The sequence below is a fragment of the Orcinus orca genome, chromosome 4, assembly GCF_937001465.1.
Source record: "Orcinus orca chromosome 4, mOrcOrc1.1, whole genome shotgun sequence".
Classification (NCBI taxonomy): Eukaryota; Metazoa; Chordata; class Mammalia; order Artiodactyla; family Delphinidae; genus Orcinus; species Orcinus orca.
Window position 1 is genome coordinate 102615572 of NC_064562.1, and position 18538 is coordinate 102634109.

At 43.8% G+C, this 18538-nt stretch overlaps 1 protein-coding gene across 4 annotated transcripts; it reads right to left on the reverse strand.

Annotated features, from left to right (window-relative positions):
- Positions 1-634: 634 nt before the first annotated feature.
- SMIM20 (small integral membrane protein 20) lies at positions 635-18301 on the reverse strand. Of its 4 annotated transcripts, none has more exons than XR_007476943.1 (4): positions 18077-18289; positions 7607-7663; positions 2775-2876; positions 635-2203 (listed from the first exon to the last, which is right to left on the reverse strand). XR_007476943.1 is itself a non-coding variant. In XM_033421623.2 (3 exons), exons 1-3 carry the CDS (start codon positions 18183-18185, stop codon positions 6805-6807), a joined length of 204 nt encoding a protein of 67 aa, XP_033277514.1. In that variant the 5' UTR covers positions 18186-18288; the 3' UTR covers positions 6101-6804. The 4 variants fall into 4 exon arrangements, 1 of the variants encoding a protein (XP_033277514.1); XR_007476944.1 differs by lacking the exons at positions 635-2203; positions 2775-2876 and adding exons at positions 6822-6842; positions 17588-17663 and having other exon boundaries at positions 18077-18301; XR_007476945.1 differs by lacking the exons at positions 635-2203; positions 2775-2876 and adding exons at positions 6823-6842; positions 17588-17642 and having other exon boundaries at positions 18077-18298.
- Between the last annotated feature and the right edge of the window lie 237 nt (positions 18302-18538).

The following is an 18538-nucleotide window of genomic DNA, read 5'->3' on the forward strand; positions in this document are numbered from 1 at the left end:
GTGTATTACTGTTCCCTCTTGGAAGAAACTAAGTAACTTTGCTAAGATATAAGACATTTCAACCCTAGCTCATTTGCTCACATGGCACAATCCTTTAGTGTGATAATTTTGTTATGGGAAAATTCTCAACCAACAGAAACATCAAGAAAACTTATCCATTCAGAACAATGCAGAAACAGAAAGCAAATACCATTAAAAAGAGAGAGAGAGAGAAGGAAGGAAGGAAGGAAGGAAGGAAGGAAGGAAGGAAGGAAGGAAGGAAGGAAGGAAGAAAGAAAGAAAGAAAGAAAGAAAGAAAGAAAGAAAAAAACACCTCAGGGCAGCCAAAATGTCACAAGACCCTGCCATTATCCTTACCGGAGCCTCTAAATCCACATTAAAGGCATTTCCTTTCATTTGATGCCAGATTCCTGAATTTTGGCTAATGCTTTCCAATCTCACTACAGACTACAAGCAGCAAATTCAATATGAAGCCAGAGTCTGCTCCTTATAGCTGTGAGGCAGGGCAGAGATAAGAAAAACAGAAAAGCCAGAAATCTCACAAGCACAGCAGGTAAATGTCTGACCCACCCCAACAGCCCCTTAGGGACAACTGTATAATAATAATAAGTCCAAGTCATAAAGGGAGGCTGACTTACGTTCAACATGCTTTATTTAAGGTGGAAATGACATGTGGAATACATTTTAGAAAAAATGATTAAAATATGAAGTTGAGATGCCTTGTCAGGATTCTCCTGGTTGCATGTGACAAAACCCATCTAAACTGGTGCAGAAAGGGAATTTACTAACATTATTTATTAATCCAGAGATATCCTTGCTTCAGACACAAGTGAACTCAGGAGGTGTGAACAACATCATTAAGACCTGGCTTCCATCTCCTGCTGTTTCCTTCTACAATGGTGTTAGTCTCAGATCAGCCCTCATGGTGGCAAGGTGGCTGCCAATAGCTCCAAATGTGGTGAAAGAGAGACCCTCCTCTAGTTTGACCACACAGCCAACAGGCAAGATTAACTCTACTAGCTTGACTAGCTGACTAGCTTGGTTTGGGCCCCATGCTCATCTCAGATCCAATCTCTGTGGCCAGGAGTTTGCCCAGTGTTCTGATTGGCCAAACTTGGACCAGACGCCTGTTCCTGGTGCATGGGGTGAAGTCAGCTCCACCCAAAACAGGGAGACAGAGTGGGAGGAAGATGAACAAAACTTAGAGTTGGGAGTAAATGTCCCCATGAGAGAGGGAGTAAGATGTTGGGCAGAGAGAGCAGCTAATGTCAACCAGGAGAGAAAACCTGTAACTACTGAAGATATCCAGCATGACTCTTTCTTGAGGGTGCTGGATATAATTGCATTTTATATTCACAAATGATTGTGACTTAATGACGTTTACAGTTTAAGAAATGATCGTGACAATAGAAAACAACTGTGACCCTGGAGTTTTCAATTACATGACTGAATTCTCTTTCTGCACTATTTGGAGCTTGGTTTTCTGTCACTCGCAACCAAAAAGGTCTGGACAAATCATCCCATCTTTTTGGGCATTTATTTTAATCACATAAGGTGACACACAGAACCCCAGGCAGAGACTGCGGCGCACCGTTGCTTGACTCTTATAAGAAGCAGTGACTCCTCGTTTCTCCCCATTGTGTTCAGATGATCGGAGTTTGGGAAACACCACTTAGCAGAAATGAGGAGTGAAAGGCACCCTGCTGCTTCCAGTCAGCTGGGGGATCCTGGGGAGGGTGACCTACTGCCACTGCCTGGCTGTCCTGCTCCAGGGAAGATGGTGGCGGACTTAATGTCCCTCTTCAGGCCACATTTAGTGGAGCAGCAGGCCCCCCAGTGTTCCTGCTACCTTCCCAGGCACAGGGGTTGCCAGTGAACTGTGTATTTTGTTACCAACAGGCTAGAATAAACTGCAGGAGGCCTCCCACACTCAGCAGGTGCTAGTGAAGTCTGGGAGAGTGAAATCACTTGTCCGTGGAGGCCAGCCCTGGGCTAAGAAACCAGGGTGTTTCATCTGCTGATGCCTCAGAACCCAGAGCCACCAGCAGGCAGGGGGTTCTTTCACCAGCTGAGCACACAGGCTTCTGAACCTCGGGGCCGGACCCAAGAACACCCTCTCAGATCCGTCCTCCAGGTCAGTGCTTTTCAAACTACCTGGGGTGAAGCCCAGTTGTTTGCTTCGAACCACCAATCTACTGAAGACCTATAAAATACAATCAAATTAATTAATTTTATTAGAAACTTTTAAAAAGCAAAAAAGTACAAAAGGAAAGCCCAATTTTTTTTTTTTTTGGTACGCGGGCCTCTCACTGTTGTGGCCTCTCCCGTTGCGGAGCACAGGCTCCGGACGCGCAGGCTCAGCGGCCATGGCTCACGGGCCCAGCCGCTCCGTGGCACGTGGGATCCTTCTGGACCGGGGCACGAACCCGTGTCCCCTGCATCGGCAGGCCGACCCTCAACCACTGCGCCACCAGGGAAGCCCCGAAAGCCCAATTTTTAAAAAAATTGAAGTATAGTTGATTTACAATATTGTGTTAGTTTCAGGTATGCAGCAAAGTGATTCGGTTATACAGATATACATGGATGTATCTATGTTCTTTTTTTTGATTGTTTTCCATTATAGGTTATGACAAGATATTGAATATAATTCCCTGTGCTATACAGTAAATCCTTGTTAAGGAAAGCCCCATTTTTAAACATCAGATTCAAAAGATAAAAACTACTCTGTCAAACTGCTATTGATGTTTCTTACTACTTATTCTTTGTTTCTGTACCTTCCTCACGCAGACAGGTAAGAGTCTTGCACTGCTCCAGGGATGGAACTCTGGCTTTGTTGGAAAGTTTTCAGACCACTGCCTGCTTCCAGTACTCCATGTCTGTAAATTAAGTAAAGCTTGTCAGCTTGACATTTAAGGGTGACCACCACGTGGTCTTAAACACCATTCCCTTCATTTGTTCCCTCAGTCTTTTTTTTCAATTACTCATTCGATCCATCCAAATACTGACGAGTGCCTGCTGTATGTCAAGCCCGGGCCGGTGGTGCACAGGATGGGCAAAGCCCCTGGGTCAGTGGTCTCCCCACACACCACCACATCCCAGCCAAGCCATCCCTCAAATGCTTAGCTTTGCTGCCTCTGCACCTGTGTCTCTCACCGCGTGTCTGAGTCCCAGGCATTTTTTCATAGCTCTGTTTAAATGTCAGCTACTCCATCAATGATAATAGCTATCATTAATCTGACCTCTCCCAGCTCCAGGTATTTGCTAGGCATCTCACATACAGTATTCCTAATTTCCCCAACAACGCTGAGGGGTACGTTTTATCATCCCTCCTGAAACCCACGTTCCTCCCACCAGACAACGTGCTTCTCTGGAAAGTTTCCTGATTCCACAATCTTTGCATCTCTTTTTAAAAATTTTACTGAAGTACAACATACACTTAGAAAAGTACGTGAACTTGTGCAGCTCAGGGAAGTACTCAAAAACTCAATACACCTGTGTACCCTGCTCCCGGATCAAAAAGTATCATATCAGCACCTTGAAGACCCCCTGTATCCCTTGCCAGTCGCTACAGCTACGCCTCTTCCTAATAGTCACTATCCTGACTTCCAACTCTATGGCTTAATTTACCATTTTTATTCTTTCTCTAAATGGAATCTAAAAGTACTCTTGCAACTTGCTTTTGTTCATTCTGTATTGTTTGTGAGATTCATTGCATTGTTGTCCCTTTTCATCGCCATATTGTATTCTATCGTGTGAATATATCACAGTTTATTTAGTCATTGTACTGTTGATGGGCATTTGGGGAGTTTCCAGAGCTGCTGGGAACATTCTAGTCCATGTCTTTTGGTGGATTTATGGATGCATTTCTGCTGCATAAATAACTAGTAGAACTGCAGGGACACAGGGTTTGCATGTGCCCAGTGTCAGTAGACACTCCGAACCTCCTTAAAGGTCCTTCTAATATTCCACATCATTTTAATCTTATCTGTAAATTTACATCATTTCCCTTACTAGATTATAAGTGGTTTTTCAATTGAATAAATACTGTCTGTGCGCTGGCTCATTTTTAAATGATGGGTCTAACATACAATATAAGATAGGAAACTGAAGTGAGAAAGCAGAAAGGAAAATAAGGTCAGGGGAAAAAAAGAATGAAGGTAATGTAATGGCCCAAATTCATTCCACAAGGTACTTTTTAAAAATCTGGACCACAAATGTGGTTGAGCTTCCTATCAGCCAATACAAAGAAGGAAACAAGTTACGCAAATCGATGTTCACGGGATAAATGTACCAACTCTTCAGCAGTGTGGCTATTTCTGGTGCTGAGATTAAAATAAAGTCAACCAGAGTCTTCCTAAAGAGGACATTGAAAATAAAGGATCCAACTTCATTTTGGCAATAAGGACGGGAAATTTTGTCAGTTTCTCCCCTCCTCTTGTAATTTCCCTCAACAGGCAACTCTGAGGGAACTAATGCAAACAGATTAGACTCAAACTGTGGTACCTGGAGGGGTCTCTGGAATCTTTTTAGGGGGGTTACATGATCAAAAGTATTTTTATAATACTGTACTATCAAAGGCTTTTTGCCTTTTTTTACTCTCTTCTTATGAGGGTGTAGTTTTCCAGAGGCCACATGACGTGTGATACAGCAACAGATCAAATGCAGAAGTAGATATGAGAATCTAACATCTTCTATTAAGCCAGACATTAAAGAAATTTGCAAATTATGTTTTCATCTTGGTAAATAAATTTTTCACACAAAAATATGTCATAGTAACCTATGGGTTTATTATTGATATTCGTAAATGAAAAATTTGTTTTAATTTCTAATATAGTAAGCATCTATAGATATAACCCACCTAAGAAGAAACACTTTGGAGTTCTCAAAAATTTTTGAGTGTTAAAGGGTCCCGAGACTATTTGGAGAATGTTCCCAAAAGGATGTTGTTGGTCACTAGGCCCAGAAGATAATTGGTAAAAAAATGTTCTGTGATCAAATACACTTGGGAAATGTTATGTCTCTCTTGGAAATTGTCAAATTAGAAGCAAATAACCCTAATTAACTTGAACTCTATGTTTCCTAACTGTATTTGACTAAGATCCCCTCTTTCGAGTGCTTTCCTCATCATCTTGGAGGCACACCTGGGAGGAGTGTGGATGAACCACCAGGCCCTCAGTCAGTCTTCCCAAGTAGCATCTCTTACAACCTGGCTTTTGTCAAGCGTGGGCAGCACAGACTGACACTACAGCTCTGAGAACATCAAGAGCAATCCTTTTATAAGCATCAAGGCAGCTGAGCAGGACAGAAAGCCTCTTTATCTCTGCAAAGAGGTGGACTAAAGGTAGGGTCAAGGCCAGGACATAGGTCTCACTCAGGAGACTAAACTGAGTCTGTTCCAGCCGACAAACAGGCCATCGAGGCCCCAAAGTTCTTGTCTATGACCCGCAGACACAGTCATTTCAGCCTGGATATCTTCCAAAGCAGATGTATAGGCACTGGCCTCAGTCACAGAGGAATCTCGATTAAGCACCCACAAGGGGCTTGACTCTTAAGTCACACAACCTTTTGGTGCCCCCTCCAAGGAAAAGAGTGGTCAAATGTCCCCCAGATGAGTCAGTTCTTTTATCAGGCTGTTAACTGTAAGTCAATTAAATGTTAGGGAATGCCTACCAAAAATGATGACTTTGGTTTTGGAACTATCAATCTTTTTTTTTTGACAGTAATTAACATAATTATGCCAGTTGTCTGTTAAGCCATCTCCCAGTTCACAATAATAAAATTATGTCATCAGGTAGCTCATCTAAAAGACAGCGTACAGTAATGTGCAAGGCACTCTGGGAAATGTAAAAACGAAAAAGATGTGTCTTTCAAAAGCACATGATCTAGTAAGGGGCCAGAGAGAGCACTAGAGAAAGAAATTCGTATTCTCATGTTCATCTTTGCAGCACCTGGTGAGGTATCTGGTAGAGAATCGCATTCAATAAATATCTGTCTCAATACATTTGCTATTTACCTTTAAGATTTTTACTTGTATACAATTTTACTTGTATACAAACACCAAACAGTCAAATACCTAGTCAAATATAATGTAGTCAAATAATACTTCTGGGTATCATTTAATGCGCTTACAAAGAAGGATTTACAAAAAATCTTACACCATTGTGAAGTAAAAAGAAATCATTTTAATACACATATTTTCACTCAATTCAACATGATTTCTACTAGGCATGCATACCCATTTAGCTTGATTTGCTTCATAGTTATTTATTTTTCAAAATGCAGCAACCCTCCCAATGAGATAGTTGAGTTGTACTCTTTATTCTTAAAGAGTACAATGTACCTTGTCCTCAAAGAGTTTTATCAACTTTAACATTTTCAAAGAGCCCTAGGAGGCTGCTCAATATGGTGGGTTTTCACTGAAACTTCTTATTTTGAAGACGGCAGAACAGACTAGGATCTTCCCAAGTCTACTGGTTGCTTGTATTCATATCACAGCTCAGGTGGGTAAGAGGTAGAGACTGAATAATAAGTAGATCACCTCCAAATGCAGCTGGGTGAGAAAGCTTTATTTTTAGAAAGGAAACCAAATCATGAAAACCTTCGTAATGGTGTGATTTGTTTCAGGGTTCTTTTGATACTTAAGAAGGGAATTAATCCTGGTGCACACTACTCTTCTTTACAGCCTTCTAGAGTTTTCTTCTTCAGCCATCGTTCTTTAGCCAGGTGATTTATTGTACTTGCTACAGAAATGAAAGCATGAAGACTCTGTCTACTTTCATAATCAGAGGTGGTGATAGCCTCTTTTCATTTCCTGCCAAATGGATCTGACCACACTTTTAACCCTATAGAAAGAAACACGAATAAAAACAGGATTCGTTTTTAAATTTCCTACCACTTCCCTCAACCCCAAACAACTAAGATGACATCAGAATGAAGTTGTGCAATTTCCATGTAGTTGGAGTTAGTGCGGGCAAGTTGCCGGAACCCCGGAACAGGACGGCTGGGAAGCCGTGGCAGCTGACGAGAGACTTTTAAATGGCTCAGAAATTGCCCCACATCAGGGAGATATATATCTGGCCTAGTTAAAAAATAAATGAATAAAAAAAAGACCGCTGCCACAGATTACAAGAGTTTTGGCTAATAAGCTAGAAACCTCTCATTCTCAGCCAACTTGGATCGTCTCAAAGTAACTAACCATTCAAGCCATACAGGGAACTTTTGAGCTTCTGTATAAAGCAGAATCCCGCATCGATTAAAATAGCTCATAAGTAAACAGTATTTTCCCATGACGGTGGTGTTTAAATAGGTGCTTGGTAAATATGTCTGCAAAACATCTACTTATGCTTGATAGTTAATTGCACACTTGCTACACACTTATGCCCACTTATCAAATGCAGAAGAGAAACGTGTAAACTTGCAAAAACTCTTCTGGAGTAACATATTAAGAGGAAGTCTTGGGGTGGCAACCTCTAAAATGGCAACTGCTGGGAAATAACGGCACAGTTACAATCCAGCCTTGAAGCAAAGACTTCTCCTGCTGCAAAGCACCACTCCCAACGACAACACACTAGTACATGTGAGACTCTGTTGTGATTTTTACGTTTACCTGGTGGCTGCACGTCTTCTTGGACAATACCAGCTCGATTTATGGTTTGTTCCTTCTCTGAGAAACACAACAGAAAAATTACTCATTAGAGAGGGGACTGTGGGGCAGGGCAGTGGAAATCTTTGTATCTACGTGGAACAATGACACGGGACAATTAGGAAACAATATATCTGAGTGCTATTAAATTCAGAGCTGCCATTGCCCAAAGCTTTTAGGTTACAGAAGTTAGATCCTATCAAGCAAAAAGACTGGATATTTTCAGTGAAAGAAAGCAAGCCGTACTTCAGAAGAAAAGCTTCTAATGAACATCTTTTCCCAGTGATCTCAGCAGTTTGCAAAGGCAACAAAAACAACAGCAAAAGAACAATTTTGAAAGAACTGGTGGGTGTGATATGAGGAGAGCAAGGCTGCTGAACTGCAGGAACAAGTACAATTCAGGAGAAAACGATGCAGTTTAGGTGTCTAAAATGTACTCCACTGAGGGCCTAGACCCAGAGCTAAATATGCTATGTTTTTCATAGGAAATAGAGCAGAAAATTAATCTTTGGGTGGGTGGCTTTGGTTTGGATAATTGAAGCTTCCCTAATTGACTGCAGGTGCTACGCCAATTAGTAAGCACGTTTTAGCGTCAGCAGCTTAGCCAGTCTCTTTGGAGATGTCCCACAGGCGAAGGCCAAGAGAAACTGGGCATTTTATGTCTGTGGGCTTCAAGCCCTCACACATCTTTCTAAGTGGTGTCGAATAAACCTAAGGCCTGTGAAAACAAAGACTTATTATTTTAAGTATCTTGACAAACAAATGGTGGCTTTTCAGCAGAAAGACTTGCAGCCAAAGGATGTTTACTACTATATTATAGTAATTAAGTGTTGTAATCAAACCTTTCTTTTAATCAGGCTGACGGTGTTTCTTTAAATCCACGTTTAGCTCTTATTTAATATTAGGCAGTTTTCTTTATTCTCATAAAGATACATAAGCATAAAGGTATAGGAAACAGGGCTTTTCCAAATCAAATATTCACTGAACTTGCTTCTCCGGTGATGTGACGGAAAGTCAATCCTAAGTGACCTGTCTGAGAGTTTTATCAATGCTAAGTTTTGCTTTGGCAAATAAAACACCGGGCAACAGGGATTATCTGAATCTTGACATCCAATTCTAAGCAAGACAGAGGAGACACAGCATGAGGAAGCTGCTTATACAGAAGGGTCTGGTGGCTCCACTGGGCCTCTCTGAAAAGTAGCAGGTAAACAACAACCAAGACCCTGTGGACCAAGAGATGCCAAAAGAGTGGGTGACAATGGGACCTCTGAGGCGTCAGACTTCCTAAAATAACACAAAAGGCAATCTCATTTCCTAAGAAGTTAAATTCCTGTAGGAGTGAGCCCTACCATGCTGTCACCATGTAAGTCTCCAAGTACGGATGTGTCTCAAACATGCTCTTAGAAAATGCCAACTAGTAAAAGACTACACTGTCATCGATCGTGCCAGGAACAAAAACAGATATCATTTTTCACAGCTAAAAGGTCCATTCTCCAGTATCATGGAAGAAGGAAGAGATGAATTTTTAACACATGCTTGATTGCCAGAAAGCATTCTAGATGTCCAGGTTTGAGAGAATCAGACAACCTGGTGAACGGAACACATTCTCCAAGAGGCAGGTCCTGCAAAGCCAAAGAAGCTGGCAGGCTGCCAAGCATCAAAGGAAGTTGACTTCTGGTGGCAAAGGAATGCCTCATTTGTGTTCTCACCTCTTACAATGAAATGGAGAAACAAGTGAAGAGAAAAGAATCCCTGTCTTCACACTTCCTTGCTAATTGCTAATGAGGTTGGAGAGAGGCTGAGGATTTATTTTAAATAGACCATAATCTCTTTATAATCCTTGTCCTTATGCAACCCCCTCTTTTTTTGGCTTGGATGGGCAATTTAAACCGATTTGCAGAAGGAGTTCCTACCAAGTGATAACCGGTATTAGCATCCTATCTACATCCCCTGGTTCTTTAATCCATTAATGTTTTATAAATACTCTAAGGCCAAAGCAGTCTTATATAAATTCATGATATGACACAAAGACACTTTATTTGTGAATGCGAGATATGCTAAAGGGAAAACAAACTGGTCCCTTGGGACTTAGCAAGCACATCTTGATGAGGTTGACAGTAGGTTTCTGTTTTGCTATCATTAGAGAAACAGCAAATGTCTCTCAACCTCTGGAAAAAAGGGCAACACAGAAGTCAGGGGTTTAACTATGTGGGCAAATCAGGATAAGCTAATTACTGACCTTTTAGTAGTGAGCATGCTTCTATCAGGAGTGAAATGATAGAAACGCAAATATGCAGCATGGGGCCTGGAGCTTTGCGATGCCCGTTAGAAGTTCCCTCTCCAGTGTCTCAGCAAGCCCGACTCTGCCCCCTGGTGCTAAGGCAGTGAGCTGATTTGCAGTTTTAATTGAGGATCCTTAGCTCTACTCAAAGGGCCAAGGTAGACTATCTAAAACTTAGTAATACATGCAGACGGGCTCATTTTTGTATGGTAGCAAAAGAAGCTACCTCGTAATGTTTAAGTCTTTGAACATGAAACCTATCCTTAAATTAAATGTCCATACTGTGAAATCTGTGTGACTTGCTACTTTATTTAACATTCACAGCAAATTGATACAGCATGCCCTAACTGCCAGCCCCCTCAGTGGTCTTGTTACTGACTAGTTGAGGGTGCTCTTGGGGAGGACCAGCAGATAAGGAGGGGGGGGGCCTACACAGTGAAACCATCACCTCGGGAACACCCTTCCATCTCCTCCTGCCAATGAACAGTTCAAATAAAAGCAACTCACAACCTGAGGTAATTGGACAAATGTCAACATTTGAATATGGACTGTATATTACATAATAACATTGTGTCAATATTAAATTTCCTGGATTGGATAATTGTGATTATGTAAGAGAATGTCCTTGTGCTCAGAAAATACATGCTGAAGTGTTTAGGCATCAAAGCTCACAAGGTCTTCAACTCACTCTCAAATGGTTCAGCAAAATAGTAGTAACGATTATATATGGAATGTAATTATATATGAACATATGCGTGTCCTTATGTATGTATGTATAGACGTGTAACATATATATAGCGAGAGAAAGCAAATGTGGCAAAATGTTAACAACTGGTAAATCTAGGTGAAGGACATAAAGGGATTCATTGTACTATTCTTAGATCTTCTCTGTCGGCTGGGATTTTTTTTTTTTAACAACAAAAATACACAACTGCAAAACAAGTATAAGGAAGTCCAAGAGCACTGTGACTATTCCATGATGATTAATTGAAAGTCTCTTTTAAAAATAGCAAAAATAAAATAAAATAATACTTTTCTAATGCTCCCACTTTGCTGCAGTCTGACTTCGGGGTGATCCAGAACTAGACGTGTGTATTGGGGGTGAGTGTGAGCCAGCGGCTGGGGGGACCAAAGGGCCATCGGAAGCGTGGGCTCCTTCCAATACCATGAACACTTTAGTTTCTCACCAGGGTGTGTGGTAGAATCCAGGCAGCTTTGTAAGGCCTGTTAGAAAATAAGACTTTAGTCTGCGCATTTCATTTGACTCTAAGGTGAAAAGAATAAAAAGCATATTCTGAGCACTTGCCATATAATCGGGAAAATGCCCTTCCAAGGTAAGAGGCATTTCTGAGTCAAGTGATTTCTCGCAGGCCTGCTCTGACTCTGTACCACACACTTGAGGTTGGGGGCGGAAGGGGAACGGGAGGAGAAGTGAGGTATCACAGCTCTCCCACGTAACCTTTGGCTTTACTGGCAGACACTCTCCCCTGTCCTAAAAGCAGGTGAAACAGGGCATCATTAAGCAGCAGACAAGGCTGGGGAGTTAGGGTCTAGTGTCTATCCAGGAATAAATGTGCTAGGTGACCTTGGACAAGTCACCTAAATGAGGGGACTGAATGAACACAAGATTTCTGGCAAAACCCTTTGTGCTTCTGCACATCTAACTAAAGTTAAACATGAACAGGATCACAGAAAATGATCTTATTCTGTCTCATTTCACAGGTCGCCCTGAAATGCTGTTATTTTTTAAAGCCACATTCAGGATCACTGTCTGGTTCCAGGATGCAGAGACAAAAGGCAGACCAGCCTTCAAGTTATAGCGCCTGAATGTGCGCTATACGTACAGCTTCAAGTATGCTTCCCTGAATGTGGGCTCTTCCCACGAATCATGCTGTGCCAATAGGCTGAAAGCTAATCAGCAACGTCTGGATTCCCTCCAGAAGCACAGCAGAACCATCCCCACACTTCTGGTGTGGGAATGACAACTGCCAATGCCAACTGCCATCTCCCCAGTGCTCATTTCACTACTCAGGTATCACGTGTGGAACTGACCTTGTATTCCCCCTAATACTTGGTGAAGTCTGGCTGAGTTAGTGAAAGAGCTAGAGATCACACTGAATGTCAAAATGAAATTCAACACAGCAGTCTTGTGATAATGGCCTGTCTGCTTTTAAATCGTAGAAGATCTCCTTGGCTTTATTTTACCTAAGCAGCCTTGTGCCTCTTTTCTACTGCCTTGAGGCTTATTCCAGCAGGGGCCCTAGAGCCTACCTGTCCCCATACCCAGGCCGGCCAGCATCAGTCAGGCTGGCCCAGATGAAGGGTCAGCAGTGTCTCGACACTTGGGCCCTACATGGCCTGGGTTCCTTGCTAGCCTCTGGCTCCCCTTCTCAAGGACTGGGTGTCTGCCCGGCCTTTCCAAGGACTGTGGGCTTCTCCTCGGTCTGCCCAGAATTCTGGGGACCATAAATGTATGAAGGACGCTCAGAAGAGAAACAGCCAACAAGACAGGCTAAGGAGTGGATGAAAGGCAGGAGCAAAAGGGCAAAGCCAGGAGTACTGGCGGAGGGGCAGTCACGAAGCCCAGGGAAGAGAGTGTCTCAAGGAGGGAGAGTCTGGCTGGGGCTTGTGCCTCTCACGCATAGTCACCTGACCTCCTGCGTCACAAAGAGAACAGAAGCCACAACAAACAGGAAGCATCTACAACCTCCCACCATCACAGCTACATCTAGAGGTATCCACACCTGCCTTTCTCCTCAGTTGCTGGAAGAGGTGTCCTGCCTTTGGTCCAAGTCTCCCTCCTCCATCTGATCTCAAGATCCCATGCCACCTCCCACTCTATGGACTGTCTTCTCTCTCCAGCAGTCTTCTTTGTCCAGAGGCTCTCTTGGCTCTCCCACTGCTTCCAGCCAAAACGAAAACACAACAGCCCCCTTGACCAGCTGCAAAATAATTCGTCATTCTCCTCTCCATACAGACCAACATCTTTAAACAGTCAACCCAATATACTATTTACTCTTCAATCCACTGCTATCTGCTTTCTGCCATCAAACCACTGAAAGCACTTCTAACAAAACAACCAATGAGCTTTACCTTCTTTTTGCTAAATCCAATGGATATTTTCACTTTTTTTCTTTCTTACCGTCTTCAAGCAGCCTAGCCCTGCTGACCACCCCCTTTTCATGAAGAGCTATCTTCTTGGGGCTTGAGACTGCAGCCTCTTCTGGTTTTAATCCTCGCGCTCTGGCCACTCCTTTGAGGACCCTTCCTCCTCTGACCACTTGCTCTTCAGACCGTCAAATGCTAATGTTCACCTGCATTCTGCCCTGGACCAGCTTGTCTTTTTCAATCTCTGAATGCTGCCTGGGAGCCCCACCTACTGCAATGACTCTGCTTCCCATCCAATGCCAGTGACGCGCCAGCTCCAGCTGCAGCTCAGATCCTGTGGTTCAGCTCCCATCGCCTACAGGAAATCTCCAGAAGCATATCCAGGTACCTGAAACTCAATACACCCCAAAGCGAACTAGCATGTCCTCTCGTCCCCCAAACAGACTTCCTGTATTTCGTAATGTCTAGCACCATATCTCCTCAGCTGCTGGACCCAGAACGCTGGGTGTCAATCTTTCCTCTGCCTCCCTCAGCCCTGAGCTAATCAGTCACAAATCCCTGTAGAGGATTTATTTCTTAAATCTGGCTCCGGAATTCAGTCCTTCTCCCCAGTCCCATAACCACCACCACTCTGGTTAAGGCTACAGTCACCTCTCCCTGAGGTCACAGGAAGCACAGCCTTCCCGTATCTGGCCGTCTTACCTCCAACCTTGACCCTCCCAGCCCCTCCGTCACACACAGTCAGAGACTCCTGGAAAGAGTGAATCTGATCACCTTGCACTCCAGATTCAAATTCTTCAATGCTTTTCCACCAGCTGGACTCTGAGGACAGCAGAGGGTTACTGAAGTATTTTGACTAAGCGAGTGAGAGGATCGAATTCAAAGAGCAAACAGCACAATAGACTTTCCGACAGCCACAATGGAAGACCTGGAGTTCTATACATTCTCTGACACACAAGAATGGATGTTCCCAGTTACAAATTCTCACCAAAGAAACACAAAGATGTATTTCAGAATGAAGAAAACTGAAACTAGAAAGGTGTGAGATGAAAGAAGGATCAGTGAGTAAAGAATGAGGGTAAAGAGAAACAATCAGTGACTGTATAAAACACGGATGGTACTAAGTCATCTGGGGAGTAATAAACACAAGGCAGGACGGGTGGGGCATCTGGGACAGGAGCTAAGGCATTCTAAGGTCTTTGTATATTTCATAGGAGGTAAAGATATTGACTAACTTAAACTGTCACCACAAAAGAAAAAGAGAATGTAAAACTTTCAAACTAGTAGAGGGTAAGAGAATTAAATAAAGAAGCCTTGAAGGCAGAAAAGGAGAAAAAAGGGAAGTAGAGAAACAGAAGAATAAATAGAAAACATAAGATAGGAAAAATAAATGTAAATATAGCAGTAAACATAAGTGAAAATGATCTCAATCCAACAGTTTAAAAAGATTATCAGATTGGATTTTTTAAAAATCCCAGTTTAGGGCTTCCTTGGTGGAGCAGTGGTTAAGAATCCACCTGCCAATGCAGGAGACACAGGTTCGAGCCCTGGCCCGGGAAGATCCCACATGCCGCGGAGCAACTAAGCCCGTGCGCCACAACTACTGAGCCTGAGCTCTAGAGCCCGCGAGCCACAACTACTGAGCCCACGTGCCACAACTACTGAAGCCCGTGTGCCTAGAGCCCATGCTCCACAACAGGAGAAGCCACCGCAATGAGAAGCCCGTGCACCACAATGGAGAGTAGCCCCCGCTCACCGCAACTAGAGAAAGCCCGCGCCCAGCAACAAAGACCCAACACAGCCAAAATTAAATAAATAAAATTAATAAATTTATTAAAAAAAATCCCAGTTTAGGCTGGTTATAAGACTTATGGACAAATAAAGGCTAAATATAAGAGGACATCTATATCTATATCTCTCTATATATACATATAGATATACACACACACCAGGAAAACACTAACCAAAAGAAAGCTGGTAACTATGATAATATCAGATAAAACAGAGTTCGGAAGAAATATTAGGGGTAAAGAGGACTCATGTAAAAATAATTGAGCCCCCCCCAGAATATTCTAGATTGTGGGCACAGAATAATATGGCCTCAAGATATCTAAGTCAGAATTAAGAATGATCTGGAACCATCATATACAGAACTCTGTACTCCCAAACAAGAGAATATACATCATTCCCAGCAAACAGTGAACATTTGCAAAAACTGACTTATGCCAAGTCACAAAGCAAATCTTGACCTATCAAAAAATCAAAATCATATAGTCTGAAATCTTTGACTACAAATGCAAAGAAGGTAGATCAGCAGCAACACACTAACCAGAAAGACCACAGTGGCTGCTGGGTAAAGAATGGGTGGTCCTGGGGACCAGCGGAGCAGGGAGACCAGCTCAGAGTGCAGGGAGTGGGTGGGGGACTAGGTACGTGTGAGGCAGTGACATGAGTGAAGAGCTCTGACCGTCTTGTCCGGTCACATACATCTGGCACCTAACACAGTGCCAGACACACAGTAATTGCTAAAATCCAGGTTTAAAAAAATGAAAAGGAAGCTAACTAAATGCTAGCTGAATGCGTTGAAATGAACTGAAGCTCCGTCCTCACAGAGGGTTCCCATGACCCAGTCACGAATGCCTCACCTGGGTGGGTCCACCTGCTTAAATCTCCTTGTCTCACTTCCCTGCCCTTGTGATTCCTAATTTTTTAAATGTTTTTATGGGAAGCCTAGTGTAAAAATATACTATGTGTTTCTACACCTGTTATCTCATTTAATTCACCCCAAAACATGTAAATTCAGTCCTGCAAATTCCACTGTTACAGATGAGGAAACAGGCCAGGCTCCGAGAGGTTGAGTAACGCACCTTAAGGTCCTCCTCTAGTAAGGGATTTAGACCCTCATCTGACTTACTTCTCTCACCCTCTTAGAGAGGCAGTATGGTGCCCTGGTGTCACGATTAAGGGCACTGGTGCAAATCCCAGATCCGGGACTCATCAGTTGTGGGTCCTTGTACAAGTTAACTGTTCCATACCTCAGTCTGTCCACATATAAAATGGGGATGATGATCACACAGCAGCTACAATGAAGGGTTGTTATGAGCACCAAATGGATTGATATATAAGAAATGCTTAGAAGAGTGTCAGACATATAATAAGCTTTCAATAAATATTAGCTATTTAGTATCATTACCTGTTTAAGGAATCAGTTATGACTCTCAGATAAGAGTGTCCAAATTAATTAAAACTGAACCAGAAAAGTGGGCAGGTGTTGACTGCCTTACAGTTAAAAATGCAGATATTGTAGCCACACGCACTAAATGTTCACTTAAAAGGCCTAATCCGTCTGTCTCAAGGCGACTCAGACAACCATAGACTCCGGACTACCCCTATAAGACTGTTGTTGGGAGACACAGCGCAAACCCACACCCTGAGCATCTGACCCAGAGGAAGGTTTCTCAGCCTTGGCACCATTCGCATTTTGGGTCGGATAATTCTTTGTCAGGGGTGGCTGTCCTGTGCATGGCACAAAGTTTAGCAGCACCCCTGGCCTCTATGCACTAGATGTCAGTAGCACACACTAGCCCACCCTATGCCGTCCATTTTGTGACAAGCAAAAATGTCTCCAGATAGAACCAACTGTCCCTAGGGGGACAAAAACCATTCCCAGTTGAAAACCACCGCTCTAGTCTTCGTGACTGAAACTTTTCTAGTGGGATCCAAAGCAGACCCCCTTGTCCCAAGTTCAACTCTAGAGGCTGTCATAAAACAGCGTGGGGCAAGGATGCAGTAAGGACGGATAATGCAGATAGATTATACAGGGCTTCACACAGCCCCGTGTTCACCCTTACGCATGGTGCATGGAGACAGGCTGGGAGGCAGAATGCAGAGGCCATTTCAATCTTGGCTGATGAAAAGAAGCCGCAAGGAAATCTGTGTACTTAAAACACTCTAACTCAGAAACCAAATGTTGTAGCATCTGTAATGGGCAGAGCATTTACACGGAGCTTTCGCCTTCAAATCGCCAAGCTTTCAGCCTTCGCTAATATTGTCAAGGGGCACAGTTGGCCCTCTTCCATCTCCAAGACGGTTCAGGTTTCCTGGAGAACAAAATGAGCCTCTAATGCCTAATATTTTCTCTCTGACAGATGGTTTCAGACGTATCAAAGTGCTAATCCTTGCTGAGGTGTAGGTCTCAAGGAAGGAGAGCTTGGCTTTTAGAATGATAGGACTTGAATGATTAAGGAAGAAAATTACTCTCAGGATATTGACCATTGTCATGTGAGCAACCAGCTTAAAATGAAGACAGCAGAATCTGAAAAAATATTTGAGGAGAAAGGAGAGGAAAAACTCAAAAACCCAGGTTAACAGTTTAGGTTTGAAACATTTCCACTGAAAGACATCTTTGGGAGTGGAAATAAAGTGCAATAAAAACACCTTCAAGCTCAGGATAATTAGGGTCCATCTCCCTACCCTCAACATCATCATTCCCAGTTTCAGTGTCTGGAAGGTCTGGAAACAGAGGCGGGAGTAGGAATACTTGTCTTGCCACTTACTAGCTGTGTGTCCTGGGGCATGTTGAACAACCTCGCTGAGCCTCAGTTTCCCCATCTGTAAAACAGATAATAATACCTACCTCAAAGTGAGGTTGTGTAAATTAAATGGTCCAATGTGTGCCTAATGAGATACATTAAAAGACTTCGGTGAATATGAGTATGAACTACTTTTTAGTGTCGACCTACTATGTGCAGATTGCTTTCATTACCACCTTTGAGTCTCACCAGAGGCTAGATGATTTTATTATACAAACAGATAACTACTAAAGGGGTTGCTGAGATTCTGAGAGATTCAGTCACTTGTCCACTGTCACAAAGCTGCACACAGCGACATTCGAACCCGGGTCTCCCTGACCGGCGAACAAAGCTCTGACCATGGCCCCACGTGGGGAAGGGAGGGGAGTTACTGAGGCCAGGCCACCGCGTGGGGTCAGAGGTCACTCTCAGTTACTGGGCCCAGGCCACCGCGTGGGGTCAGAGGTCACTCACGGTATTCGTCCAGCCGCATTAGGGGCCGGAAGTAGATGGGGTAGAAGGCGGCGCCGATCAGGGAGATGAAGCCGCCGAAAATGAGCGCGGTGCGCAGGTTCGCGGTCATGGCTCCAGCCGGTGACCGCCCTGACCCGCCGAGCAGCCCTCACTCTCGGAATCCCGGATCCCGCCGGCGGTATCGTGACCCCGCTCGGAAGAGGAGGAGTTGCTTTCGCTTCCGGGCCTTGGGGGCGGGGCTAGGAGGCGGGCCGGGGCCAGGGGTGGGGTGGGGTTGGGGCAGGGGTGGGGCCAAAGGCGGGGCCTAGGACTGGGTGGAGCTAGGGAGGGGCGGGGTCAGGGACCCGGCGCAGCGCCTCCCGGGCTCTCCCTGGCAGCTCGTAGCGCTGGGCGAGCGCGATCCGCGGCTAGAGACTGGAGCTTTAATTGATTCCCTGTTCTGCCCCCGACCCCCCAGCCTGG